This window comes from Sturnus vulgaris, chromosome 7 (genome assembly GCF_052056855.1).
Source record: "Sturnus vulgaris isolate bStuVul1 chromosome 7, bStuVul1.hap1, whole genome shotgun sequence".
NCBI lineage: Eukaryota > Metazoa > Chordata > Aves > Passeriformes > Sturnidae > Sturnus > Sturnus vulgaris.
The window spans coordinates 19,528,890-19,543,206 of record NC_142249.1 but is presented as its reverse complement, the minus strand read 5'-3'; the positions used below and the strand labels follow the sequence as shown (position 1 = coordinate 19,543,206).

The 14,317-nt window shown below is 40.3% G+C and overlaps 1 protein-coding gene across 1 annotated transcript in view; it reads left to right on the top strand.

Moving 5' to 3' along the window:
* Positions 1 to 711: 711 nt before the first annotated feature.
* The window catches only part of MTX2 (metaxin 2), a 31,620-nt gene continuing 18,014 nt past the window's right edge, over positions 712 to 14,317 (top strand). Inside the window, exons 1-2 of the mRNA XM_014880226.2 lie at positions 712 to 855; positions 13,621 to 13,668. Coding sequence (XP_014735712.2) covers positions 738 to 855; positions 13,621 to 13,668 — 166 coding nt within the window. The 5' untranslated portion in view covers positions 712 to 737. The remainder of the gene's footprint in view (positions 856 to 13,620; positions 13,669 to 14,317) is intronic.

The following is a 14,317-nucleotide window of genomic DNA, read 5'->3' as shown; positions in this document are numbered from 1 at the left end:
GTGAAGAATGATTCAATAGTGTTACCAAAGGAGTTTCACATACTTTACAAACATTAATGCATGTTTATATCCCATGTCTTCTGTACATAAAATATTTAAGATTTTACAAGACTGACATGTTTTGCTATCTGTCCTTCATAGTAGAGTAAATCATACTTGATCAAATGAGATGTTCTAATTCTCATTAAAGTGTGGCTAAAGAAATGAGGATCAAGAGGGACTGCAAGATAATGGAACAAGTAATTCACACATCCTTTATCTTCTCTGCAATCAACATATTGGGTATGTAATTTTACAGCACTTTCCAACACTTAAGTAGTCTTAATATTATAGAGTTAAGACCAAGAAATTTATGGTTGCTTAAAGGCAAGGTGTACATTCCAAAAAGCAGAGTTTGTCTTCTAGGACGAAGAAAAGGCAGCTGTTCCCTTCAGTTCTAACCAACTGTCCCTCAGACGTTTCGGGAAGCATTTCGGAGTCCCGTTCCCTTGTGCTCTCTGTCCAAGTTAAGGGCGCAGAGGCTGAGCAGGCAGTGCCCCGCTGGCAGTTCTCGGGGCTTTGCTGCCAGGCAGGGATAACGGAGGGGAGCGAGCGTGGCCCCCGGGCCCGGGGCGCCGGGCAACTGCCCCGGCAGCACGGCCGCCCGCCCCGCGCGGCACCGCTCCGCGCCCACGCCCGGCAGGCCCGGGCGCTGCGCCCCGCGGGCGGGGGAGCCGCGGGCCCCGCCCCGGCCCCGGATGCAGTCGTTGCCCCGCCGGCGGCGCGGCGCCCAGTTCCTGTGCGTGCCCTCGGCCGGCCCGCCCGCCCGCCGCGACATGTCGCTGGTGGCCGAGGCCTTCGTGACTCAGCTGGCCGGTGAGGGGCGGGGGCGGGCGGGACTCCGGGGCCGTGCTGGGCGCCGCGCTCCGAGCCGCGGGCCGAGGGCCGAGGGCGGCGGCGGCGCCGAGCTCCCGAGGCCTCGGTCCCCGGGGTGACCCCTCGGGATGGGGCCGCGGTGCCGCGGGGAGGGGTGCGTTAGGCTGGGGGGCCGCGGTGCCGCACGGAGCCCGGCTCCGGAGCACGGGGACGGGTCACTCTGCACGGCTCCTCAGCGAGCACAGCCGTGCGCGGCCACCATGTCCCCTCCTCTGTGGGTTCCATTACCTCGCCTGTGCCAGGCCGTATCGTTACTTTCATTTAATAACTTCTTTGAAACGACTTAATTTTCTTCAGTGGTGCGAAAAACCGCGTCATGTTTGTATTTGTGAGCCCCGCTGCGTGGGAGAGCTCGGAGCGGCGTCGTGCCCTGCCCGTGGGCCGCGGTGCGTGCCCTGTGTCCCCGCGGGCAGGCTCGGACGGGTGACAGCACCTCTGCTCGCTGTCGGTGCTCCTGCGAGCCGCTGGACGTGACCTTGAGATGAAACACAACTCTGCGTCACTGTGGAGTTATTTAGCAAAAAAATGATAATAATATGCTCTTGAGGAAAAGACGTGATAATACCTGGCTAGGAAGTTCAAAGCACAGTTAGTGTGTTGCATGCTTACAATAAGTGCCTCGGTCAGTTTCTCCTTTCTTCTTATTCCCTGTTCTTGATTTTTTACTATTATGCAAACTCCCAGACAGTAAATACTGCAAGGGAGCAGCATGTTGATTAGTAGTGACCTGTTGAGGAGGATGCTCGAGTTTTGTCTCAGGAGCTGGGTCTTCTGCCGCTTTGGTAGAGGCCTCAGCATCAGGATCTGAGTTGGATTCTCTGTTATGAATGTACCCTGACTTGTAGGTCAGGTGAAGGTGGAGAGTCTTCAGTCTGGGTCTGCAGAGGTACCCATAGACAAGCTTGAAAGTTGTGCTGCCTCTTGAGTTGGCAGTTGCTGATACATAGATGTTAATACAAGCCATGCTGATATTCTCAGGACCAGGCCCTGGATCCTTGGGATGTGGAGAATACGGTGCCTTTATGATCTCTTTAGTATATTTTATTAAATTGTCAAATACAAGGATAATGACATACATGAGTAGATTGTCCTGTCTGCTCTGTAACCTTTATGAATGTTCTAGAGTAACAGCTTTTTTCTGGAATTACAAATACAAACTCAAGACTGTACTGTATGTAGGCATCTCATTGATCTCTTATTCAAAAAGATACTGTTTCACAGTTTCAAAAGCAGTTATCTGCCCTAAAAATAAAAGACACCTTTGCCAGTGTGACATGACCTTTGTAGTGTGTCTATGTTAAGCACCAGGTCCAGATTGAAAATAAGTAATGGAAAAATTGCTCAATTTGTTAATATGAAAGATTTTTCAAATTCAAAGAAGGTTAACCAGGATCTTGGCCAATTCCCACCACACATCTGGATTTCCTGAGATGTTAACACAGACATAGAGAGTACTTCATTCTGGTACTAAGAAGATATAAATATCCCCCAAATCTAGGAATATTTGTGAGGAAGGAAAGTGGTGTATCTGCAAGGAAAGAATACTTCTTAACAATGACATTTGTTTTAATAGCATCTTATCCCATATCTGTGGTTGTGAATGATTGAGAACTTTTCCACGTTCCTAAAAATGAAATTTCATTGGCTTTTCATTGGAGGTCCCGTTCATGATGATGTCCCTTTGTCATAGCAGTTGCAACAAACTGCTGCTGCTCTTAACATGTAACAGCTGTAATGCATGGGTCCTTGCAGACAAGTATTTAAGACAATCAGCTCAGCATAACCAGTTTTCTAGAAATGTTTTAAAAGCTGAGGAGACGGTTTTAGTAGAGAAGAGGATCCTCACTTTCTTTTACACATTAACTTTTTGTGTATGTATTTGAATACTTTTTTTAAAAGTCCTACCTGTCTTCAACTTGCCTGTGGCTTGTGCATTCACTTTCACCATCTCAGCACAAACAAACACAGAAGACACCATCTGAATGTAAGAAAAACTTTTTTTGGTGTGAGGATGATTTAACATTGGAGCAGGTTGCTCAGTGCAGGTGTGGAGTCTCCATTGCTGGAGGAGAGAGGAGATGGGCAACCTGCTGCAGCTTGCCCTGGACATCCCAGCAGTGCCTTCCATCTTCGTGCCCATCAGTTCTCAGCCTACTTGCAGTGCTGCAGTAATTCAGCATCCTCTCTGAGCATGCATTCACCTGAGCATGCTGGACACAGCCTGCTGCTCTAAGGCATTAATGATTAAATACAATGTGATGACTGAATCACCTGTGTGGAGTGTAATGCTTGCATTAGTGGCATTCAGCCATTTGCTCATTCAGAAATATAAAGAGGTTGTTATTATGTCTCAAGGAATAATAAATATTTCCATAGCTTCATGAGTTGCAAGCATTCATGAAAAAGAAGCATCACAGTTTAAATCATCCATTTCTAAACTGTAGAAAATATTAATTGAATAATATGGTAGAGAATTTATTTAGAGTAGCTCAGCATCAATCACATATTAACAGGATAGGAAATGAATGTTTATACTGTAAGAAGAATTAGAGTGCCAGCTTTCAAGTGGTCTATAACATTAATCTTTCTAACTCTGGTAGTTTTGAGAAGCTGACTGCTCAAATAATCTCTAAATGATTGTTGAAAATACATTTAATTGATCACTAAATTACTCAATCGGGCTTATTTTTTTTCTCCAAAGTACATTAATTTTAGGTCAGTGATCAAAAGAGAGAAAATAATAATTGTTATATGTCCTTTGATCTCTGGAAAACGACTTCTGTTTGTTGCGGTTATGTCCAAGGGTCTTAGGCTGGTTTTAATACTGAGGGAAATGAATGCAGTGTGAAAAGCAGGTGCCCTTCTGCCTTCAGGTATTTTATGTTCACAGTGAGGCCGTGTCCAGTGTGGCATGCCAGAGTACAAATAAATCTTTGACGTGCATGGTTTATGTATTGAGACAAGCTTCAGTCTGGCTGAGAACAAATTCATAGGGAACAAAACCTGACCACCTGGATTGTTCCCACACATAATGACACGATATTCAAATTGAGTATGCATTTTGTGCATCAAAATGTGCATAGGTAAATGTTAGCACTTCCTCCATGTGTAAGGTGATAAAAATAGTTACTCTTGCTTAAAATAGGTCATTGGCAACAGAGATTGTTTAAGCCTGCTGCAGAGGTTCTTGTAATGAAAAATTCGAGTGATAATACCAAAGTTGTCAGGCTACATGGTTTTATCTTACAGTGTTTTTTACATGTGTGCTTTTCATTTGGTAATCAAGCTGAAAGGAATCCCTTTTAACTCCTATTCAGTTTCAATAAGCAAGTTTCTTATGTTGCTTCTGCCAATTTATGCTCAGACATGTTTCATGACTTGACTTGAACCAATCCTTTGAGTGGATTTCTTATCCAATCTATTTTTTTAGGTCGGGGAAAACATTACTTTCACAATTATTGTAGCATAGTACATATTTCATTTTGAAATACTGTTATTTCTTAGTTTTAATCAGCAGCATAATTACAGTTCATAATAGAGCATGCTTCTATAATTGTTTCTGTCTCCATTAAGACTAAGCAGTCTTTCTCTAACCAGCATTTTATTGTTACATGTTTTCTGCTAAAGTGTTGTCTTCTCATTCCAGAAATGAGATTGCTCTAGAAATAATGGTAGCAAAATTAGTAAACCAGATGTAGTACCTATTTTGATATTGTCCAGTTTGAATTTCAAGTAAACTTTCATTGGCTGATGAAACCATGACAAGTGGTTTGGATCAGAGTGCTGTTTTGGAGCCTCAGCTCAAGAGGTCATAGAAGAAGATAGCAAATCAGGAGAACGCCTTTTTGAGAGGAATCAAATTTTTCTTCTCTTTCTCACTCCTTTTTTCTCTCTGGTCCTTGGATGCTCTGTTCTCTCACTGTCCTCAGGCATTAACCTGCTCTGTTCATGTAGGTTTAGACCAGGTGAGTCACTTTTTTTTGAAACAAGAATAAATGAAAGAGCGTGGTTGCTATTCTTTGCTCTTGTTGAACAGGCATCACATGTTGTACACTGCTGGGCATTTTCAGCTGTCTCTTTTGAAAGTGGGTGAGAAACTGCAGCTGCATGCAAGCCGTGGTGAGGACAGAGAAAAAGTACACACCATGCTCTCAGCATGGGACATGGATGTTTTAATAACAAACTGGAAGAAGTTATATGTAGTAATAAAACCCATGAAATGCTCAGGAAGTATTTGAAACATCAAAGGAAAAAATTCCAGTGATGCTGCAAAGAATGCAGGAAAAGTCTCATTGAGGAGAATGGGAGCTCAACTAAAAAGATTGGTTTGTACATACTGAATTAGAAAGTAAAAATGCTGAGAGATGGAAATTTTTAACAGTTCTGCCTTCTAGCTGTGGTAGAATGACAGTGAAACCAATGTAATGTTTGCATTCCTAGCAAGAACTTTCAAAGCTCAACTGCATGTGTGTTTCTTTTTGCATTTGAATGCCATATTGAAGAAACTCTGGATGTATTGGAGTGTTCTCACTGAAAGCCTTGGAAAATAAATGAAGGAGACTGTGAGGGTATGATTAAGAGAAGAGGATAAAAGTTTTGAGGTTTTGAAGCAAGGAGTCTGCAGTGTTTCCCAGAGGTGAGGGAGAGCGTGAGAGGTGTTGTGGCAAATGCCACCGTCTGGTTTGGGCTGGCTTAAAGGCTCGGAGCCCTAAAGCAGCATCTTCCCCCCTTGCTAACAGCAACACGTGGCTGGCTGCACCAGTGCTAATGTCTGCATTTCTAGCCTGCAGAGCTCTCCTGCCTGCAGATCCCAGCTCGTCTTGCACCTTTGCAAGACTGGTGCTGCTGTGCTTAGGACTGTGGGCAGGATAGAGAAAGAGACATTGAAGGAGAGCCTTAATGAAAGGCCAGAGGGGACAGGGCTGGGTGAGCCAGAATTGTGTGTGGGAAGCAGCTTTTGGAGCAGGTATGGGATACTGAGGTCCTGTCTGGTGGGACAGATGTCTAGGATCTCTGTTGTGGACCAGAGAAGGGGTGCTGTGGATGAGAAAGCAGGGAACTCCTTGGGGCAGTCTACAGAAGTCGTCAGACTGCCTGCCAAACATCTTTAGGGAAGGAAGAGTTCAGACTACCACAGAAAAGAGGGATCCCAATCTAGGGGAGCTTTCAAAGGACTGATTTAAAAATGTAGATATTATGGCTAAGAAATGTCTCAGTCCAATAAGGCATTAATAAGTATCATATCTCCACTGTCCTGCTCTTCACAGCTCCTCTGCTTGAAGTTTGACTTCTTGGGTCAGGGCCAAAGAGGAGCAAGGGAGTTAAGTAGCACAAAGGGAAGGGATTGATTTAGAGATCTATAAAAAGCTAATTTTAAGAATTACAGAGCTTCTTTGAGATGGAGCATTTATGCTGACTATCAGAAATAAGTAAAATAACTCCAGCTTGTCAGGACTTTATAAATAAATCTTTTGAGATCGTTTAGCTGGCATGCTCTGATTTTTCTGAAGAAATCCAGATGTTGATTTAGAAACAACTTTTATTTATGGATTTGATTTTGTTGAGATTTTTTTGGCCTTGTCTCCTGGCAGGATCTCCCTCCTGTGGCCTGCCCTAGCAGCAAGAGTGCTAAGCACCCTAGAGGATTGAATTATAGATATATACACTCTTGAAAGTCAACTCAAAGACAGTAATAGAATTGGACTAATGTTTCAATACATGCAATTAATAGCTTTCTTGGAGGGTGAAGAAGCAGATTATGTCATGTTAAATGGCTGCTGCAGTAATGTCACATGTTAACTCTCATAGTGGTACAGCTAAAGAAACTCAAGTTTGAGAATTGCTGCTGAGATTGAGTCTTTACATTGACTATCTACTCAATCAATAATTACTGAACAGTCATGTTTTATCTGAATTGTAATATCTCTACAAAGGAGGCCAGGGACAGATTTAAGCAAACGATGTAATTATTTGATACATGATTTAAGGCACAGTGTTTAACTTGTGTGGAAGTTGGTTTTCATTTGACAAGGCACTATGAAACATGTTTTGGTCCTTTTTCAGCAGAGCCAGGGAGTTGCTGATGCTTTCATTTATTTTTGGCCCTTGTTAGTTTACAGGATCAGGCAATTACATGAAATTGATGTGTACTCAGTGTGGGTGGGTTGAACTGGTGTGTCTTAAGGAAGCTAATTCACAACTTTCGCATACTTCCTTTATTGATAACTCTTAATATATGAGATGTACACATTTAACTGCTTTGTTTCCAAAGTGTCTGCAGCTTCACTGTATTAGTCAAAACCTACCCCTCCACTTATTTCCTGAATACTGGAAACATCAGTTCCTGGAATTCTTTTTAAACAATGTATTGCTACTTGAAAATGCAGGTTTGTGTTAAAAGAGTATAAACTGCTTCTTTTTTGATGCATTTTAACATCAAGTGTCTTATAATCCTTCCTTCTGCAGTCTGGGGAATAGTTTTCTGTGTGTTTTTCTTTTGGTTACTACATTTAGGACATTGTGGTCCCTTCCCACTCAGAATATTCCACGATACTTTGATATTGAGCAGCAGGTCCCCACAATAGCACCACTCGTTGGAAACCAGAAACTTTTCCTGCTGATTGTTGTGATGTTTTCTTCATGAAGTTTAGAGACTTGTAAGTAATATTGTTGGATATAGATGTTGCCCCGATGTAAGACTGAATTTCTTTTTAGTGTTTACTCTTGTGAAAAAGCAGTCTTGAGAATCCTCATTATATTTTAATCAAATCTGTATCTAGGGAGAGGCTAAAGGAAGTTAATCTCTCCAGCTGTAATACTGCAATACAGTGATTCAGATAAATGCCAAATATTTTTGTTTGCTTGTTTTTAATAGAGGATATCTTGCCTCTTGGCTCTTGTAGCAGGCCTTTAATGCCATGTAAACCAAACTGGTAAATAGAGATTTTTAGCTTTCCTCCTTTTTTAATGTAAGTTTAATATCGAAGTGTTTAAGAAAAATGTAACAAAAAGGAAAGTGATCCATTCAAAATGTGATAATTTTAGAGAAAATATATGATCCATAACAGCTTCATAACATTTCATGAAATTGCTGTCAGAGAGCGTCAAATATTCCGAGGCCAGGTTCTAGCCTTGCCTACACAACAGCACACAGTGAACTGTATGGAAGAGATTGTTAGTCAGCTGAATACTGCATTTACAGGAGAAGAAGGTATCAAAAATAAATTGGTGGCAAACTGACAATATAGTAAGTTTTAGCTTAGAGGAGATTTGGGGCAGAAATTATCTTGATTTACTGTTTATTAGTCTTGATTCCTATTAGGCATAGGCCACTTTTATAACAGAAAAGTACTTCTATCTGCATTGCCTTCCAAAAAATATTCTTGTCTCAACAGAATTCTGTGGTATTGCTGAGAGCTGGGAACAGCCTAATTTCAAGTTGAGTGTTTTCCTAAAAAACTTTTAACTTGCTGATGACTTCGTTTCTCATTCAGGAGGGAACATCTTGATGCCTGGATCTAGAGGTCTCTGGCTTTTCTCTGTGGCTGATATTTAAGAATGCCACAGTTTGCCAGCAAGCTAAATTAGTGGCATACTACAGGGCAAATCACACTGCCTACCCTACTGCTGAAACTGGCTATTCATACTAGACCACTGAAGTGGCTAAATTGTTGTTTAACATATTCCACAATTTAACATGTAAAGTATTTTGTCTTCTCATTTTCACAGTCAGAGTCTTATTTTTTAAGTAAGAGGATTAAAGGCATAACTGTATAAACCATTTATTTCATTACATCTCTTTCATCATCATGGAGCTTCTTGGGGAAGGTAGATAAAATATTTGTTTCTCCCCATACATCCTGGCAGCACTGACACAGGATGAAGAGTTTCCCAGTAATTCAGAGTGTAGAAGTTGAAACCAAGTTTTGTGCACTCAAAAATAGATTCTGAAGAGCTCAGACAAGGAATTGGTGGGGCTGAGGCACTGTAGAGCGTCTGAGCAATGTGGTGCTTCCTCTTGAACAGACTTCACTAGGGGAATGTTAGTGCAGCTTCTCATTCTTTCAGTTAAAATTCATGAGTGTGCAAGTGTAGTATGTCATGTTTTGAGAGCTTTGGTTGGAGCTGAGATGTGTAGGCTTCAGGTGAGCTGCTGATCCCCTGGTGATAGTGGGGTTCGATGCTCTTGAGTGTGTCTTCTTACAGCTTATGTGTGTTCTTTTCTCTTACTGTCCCAAAAGTATTTGGGTAGATAAAGTCTTATTGAAATGTCAGTCTGAAACATCTGGAAACATTGAAATCAAATTGCTATTTGAATGTCTCCCTCTGGTCTTAATGTTTCTCAAGTAAAACATTTCACACAATGTGGAAATCTGAAAAGTGCACCTAATGCAATACACCTTTAGTGGCAAAGAATTTGATGTGACTACTGTGACTCGTTTGACTCGTTCTGTGCTTTGGAAGTTGTTTTTTTTAAAGACCAAAATTTCTGTTTTTTAATAAGTCATTCTCTGATATGACAGGTGAGGAGTTAGGAATATATTTCAATAGTTAGAAACCTGAGTACTTAAAACTCCACTGGGAACATGCTACACACTAGTTCACAGAATTTTCTTCTAATTTGACAACTAAGAACCCTGTTATCACTTTGAAATCTTTAGCATTTTCTATGCTAAACTGTTAATAAGTAAAACACTTAGACTAGCAAATACATTGAGCTTAGTGAAATTTTCAGGCATTTTTAGTCATCCACAAAACCAAAGAAGATTTGGTGTAGGTTTGGTTGCTGTTTGACTTCCCCACTTGTTGGCATGCTGTCTATGTTGAATTCTCAGCACTCAGGATAACAAGGCTTATGTAGTGATGTTTTCTGTGTCCATATCCCTTTAATTCTCATTTCCCTGTTACTTTTGAGCTCAAGCCCTTTTCAGACAATGTTAATAAAGAGGGGGGGAATAATCCCACTAATTGTTTCCCATAGGCTCTTTCCTATAACTGGCATTATTGTTTTAAATCAACTAATAGTGCGGTAGAGGAGAATTAGGGAAAGACAATAGTATGAGATTTGATTGTCCTGAACAGCAGACAATCCACATGAAAGACTAAATATTTGAATTTGTTAATCATGGGAAAAGTTTCAGTAGGGTGGGAAAACAGTTTTTACTAAAGACTGCAAGCCTTAGAGACAGACCCATTGAAAACCACACAATAGTAATTCTTCTGATTATGGAGGCAGAAGGAAGAATGAAATAGTTCCTTATTCCTAAGAACTAGTGAAGCTATTCCTGTAAGGCATGCTTTCAGGCAGTTATTTCATCCTTTGAGCAACTAATGATAAAAATGTCTGTTGCGTAGGATCTAACACATAAATGTGATTCTGTGTTGAAAGCTTCTGAAGCTGAATTGACATCACATTTGTTAATTTTCTCTTTATATACTGAGTGCCACAGTAGCTGTGGTTAGCAGGGAAATGAACATCTACAGACCAGAAGATTATAGTTGCCGAAGGATAAACTGGATTTGACTTCATTAGTGCACAAATGATAAGTTTGTGAGGAGTTATTATAGCATTAATCAACTTGATGGATTGGAAATATGACAGAACTGAAGCAGCGTGTAATATTAGTGCCTATTATTCTACAAATTATGTCTTCACCTACATTCATAAGGCAAGAGTCACTGCTGCACATTAAAGACGTTACACACTTTCTCCTCTTGTGGAGGCATGTGACATCCCTTCAGTGATTCCTCCTCCTCTCTTCCCCAGTAGGGCTCTGGACTCCCTTAGCTGCATGTTTGCACCTTGGAATTAATCGAAGGCAGCATGGGACAGCATGGGAGCTTGTACCTGAGTTTAGCTTATACCTTATGAACCTGGACCTCTTATGTAGCAGTGTGTATTTCAACTTCTTGCTTCATCAGAAATAAATGTTTCATATTCTAGACATCTTGGAAGAGGGAGAATGAGTAGAAATTGTAAGATATGGGACAGATAGTAAATGGGTATGTAATTATTTGATTTCCAGAGTATTGCACAGGTATTTGTGCAATACCTCTGGTATTGCCAAATGCCATCTGCATGCAATTCTGAATGCTTACTGAGAATCTGTTTATTTTCTAGGATATGGGTAATAACAAGTGAATTTTAATGTGAAACTGATCGTTTTAAAGTCTAGTCTGTGTAAAAATAGTGAAATCAGTTACCTTTGATCTGCTTTGCATACAAAGAACTGAAGACTTTTGATTCAAGGCTTGTGAGCATGTGTTTACCTCATCCGAACGTGGTCAGAATTGTGACCTCTCTCTGGAGACTGCCAGGTGCCAAGTGCAGGGTGTATTATGCATTTTCTTACAACTGCTGAAATTTGGAGTTTAAGGTGTACTCATAATGAAGGCTGAGATTTTCATTTGACTGTTTGCCCTTGTTTCATTTACTTGTCAGAAACATATATTAGTACACAACTCAAGTGTGAATGAGTGAATGCAAAGGCTTTAAACTACCCTTGTCCTTCCCTTCCCTCAGTTTGGATGTCTGCTCTTGGGTAGTAGGACTGTGGGATAAAGACTTTGTATCATCACTAATAAAATTAGGGTCAGCAGATATGTTTCATGAAAATATGTATGTGATCCGTAGATTGTGGAAGTAAGATTTAAGCTGAAAAGGGCAAAAAAATTACAAACGATCTTCCACTTGTATTTTAATTTATAGCATGGATATGGCATGCCTTAGCAGCAGTGTGGTTTTGGATTCTGTGTGCCAAGAAGCTGGTGTGTGTGTGTGTGTATTATATCTCTGTATCACCATGGCTGCATAAAGCTTTGTGCCAAAATCTGACTGGAATTAGAATCTGAATTTCTTGAAATGTACCTAGCTCTTTCGTTGGAGAAGGAAAAGTTTCCCTGATTTTTGTGGTCCAGAAATATTTCAGCCATGTGCTTGTGTGAAAAATAGGTGACTTCGGGTTTAGGCTGGAATCCAAGAATTAGTTATAAGTCTAACATTTCAGTCAGAAGAGGATCAGGCAAAAAATTTCAGTAGGAATGGGCCCATGCAATTGAAGTTCTCTGTATCCTTTTGGGCATGTAAAAAGGATGTTTTTACTGTTTGGCTGGAACATTTACAAGATCATTGTAACTGTCGCTTACTTCTGTAAGTATCTCAGAGTCCAGAACTGATAAGTTTGCTAAAATATAGTAATAACATTCTTAATTTCCTCTTCCCATTTGCTCCTGCAAAACTTCTGTGGACTTGAAGAAATGTATATTAGATAAATTACTTTAAATGCTTAAGGTTGTAGTACTGCAGACACTATCTTAGTTTCTTGTTATTTAAAGATGTAAATGTACTTCTACTTCAAGAATTTTTACTCCAGGGCAAAACTTTAATGGCGGGATGTAAAACCAAGAGCTGCTACAATAAAACATAAAACATTTTTTCATGACACTTAAATGTGATTAGTTGCGTTCTCATGCTCATACTAGTATCACTCTGATAGGCTCTATTCCTTAATGTTAGAGACATTCCCAATGTTAGTGACCTTCACAAAACTGTGTACAGTGTTTTAAGCTTTACATTCTGTGTGACTTCCATAAAAGTTAATACTTCATGACTATCCAAAAGGAATGATAGTTAGAAAATTATGCGTTTTTTTAGTTTGAGTTCTAAAGGCAAAGATGCAAAGCCTTACTTCAGCCAGTGGCATATTTATGCTTGATCCACACATAGCTATTTGTAGACATTATTGCTTTAAAAAAGAATTTACATTATTAGAGTATAAATTTTATTTACAAATGACTGTTTTGGGTAGAACGCAAGGTTTGAACTGATACTTAAAACCAAATTTTTAATCAGATATTAATAAGGAATGTAATGGATACAAAAAATGTGATGAACTGTTACTTTAATGCTACCATTAACAGTAATTTGGTACTGATTATTATTTTTGCCTTCCCTTACTTTCAGATGGTGTATGATTGATTACATGCAATGGTTCTCAATTGGAGGATGTGATTGTCTTTTATTTCCTTGCCTCATTTTTTTAACAACTGCTCAACTGTTTTGAACTGATGATTCAGTTTCTTGAATGCGTATTGACATTCCCAATTTAGGGTTGAGCAGTACTTAAAGCAATAGGCAGCTCTGGTCATCCTGGAGGGCAGAGTTCCAACATGCCTGGGCTCTTGGCTCTGTGGGTATTACATAGGACTGTGAGGACACAACTTTAAAGGCAGCAAGCTTTTCCATTTCCCCAAAGCATTCTTCACACTTTGCTTGGAGCTTTGTGCCTCTCTCCTCTGTATCTTGTTCTGTTCTTTCCAGAATTCTTCGTTTAGTACTTTAATAAATAGTTGCTCTTGGGAGTGGCCAGAATAAGGATGGGAATGTGCACAAGAATATCTTTGTGGTGAAAGGAAAATAGCTGCATCAGTTGCTTCAGAATTACAAAGCCATTCTGTAACATAGCTTGAATTTTAGCTCTTCTTGCAGCATTACATTCTGGGACTTTCTTCTCTGTGATGTCCCCCTGTAAGCAGGAGAGAAGTACAGGAGGAGAGAGTGTCAGTGGGACATTTATAGGGAAGGTTAAATATTGCATCGGCATCTTTGAAGTCTAAATTCTTGCTCTCGGTAGCATTCGTGTTCACTTAGCATTTGCAAGCACATTGGTATTCAGCTTGCTTAATTAATTTCTTCTCTTTCCACAGCCGCAGAGCCTTGGCCTGAAAATGCTGCGTTGTATCAGCAACTGAAGGGTAGGTACACTGGTTTTGGCAATTAATAATTACTTTATTTTTAGAAAACACATTAAATATGCACTAAGATAATTAACTGCAAGAAGCACAAAAACTGTTAAAATAGTCCTTTGTGTTTTCTGTTTGGTCAGAGGTTTTAGTTATGCTTGCATCTGCCAATATAAACTAGCTATTCATGGCCTATAAGGTCCTTGGTTTATTATTGACTCATTATATTGGCTGCTGTAGCCAGTGTAAAATGATGTGGTTGCAGGCACAGTTGGCAGATTTACTGCACCAATAGCTGAGGCAGCAGATTTTTGAAGTCTTGTGGTAAAGTGGGCTCTCAGTAAAAAGGAACTGTTAAAATGTATAGGCTAGGATGGTTCACTCTCCCTTTAGCAGCTCTTCATATATCATCAGATCACATTATGGCCCCCATTTGGGGCTCAGCAGCCTGCTACAGTTGTCAGAAGACTGCAAAGTAATGAAGACTAATAGGTAGCAGCTCTAGTCTTCTAAGCATGGAATTTTTATTGCAGTGAACTTGTCATCTTTCTTTTGTGTGACAGACCTAGACACAGTGTGCAATATTAGCTGCAAGCTGCTTTTATAGGTTTCTGAATACTTTTACTTTTTAGCCAGAGGAGGTATGAAGATGTGGTTTTAT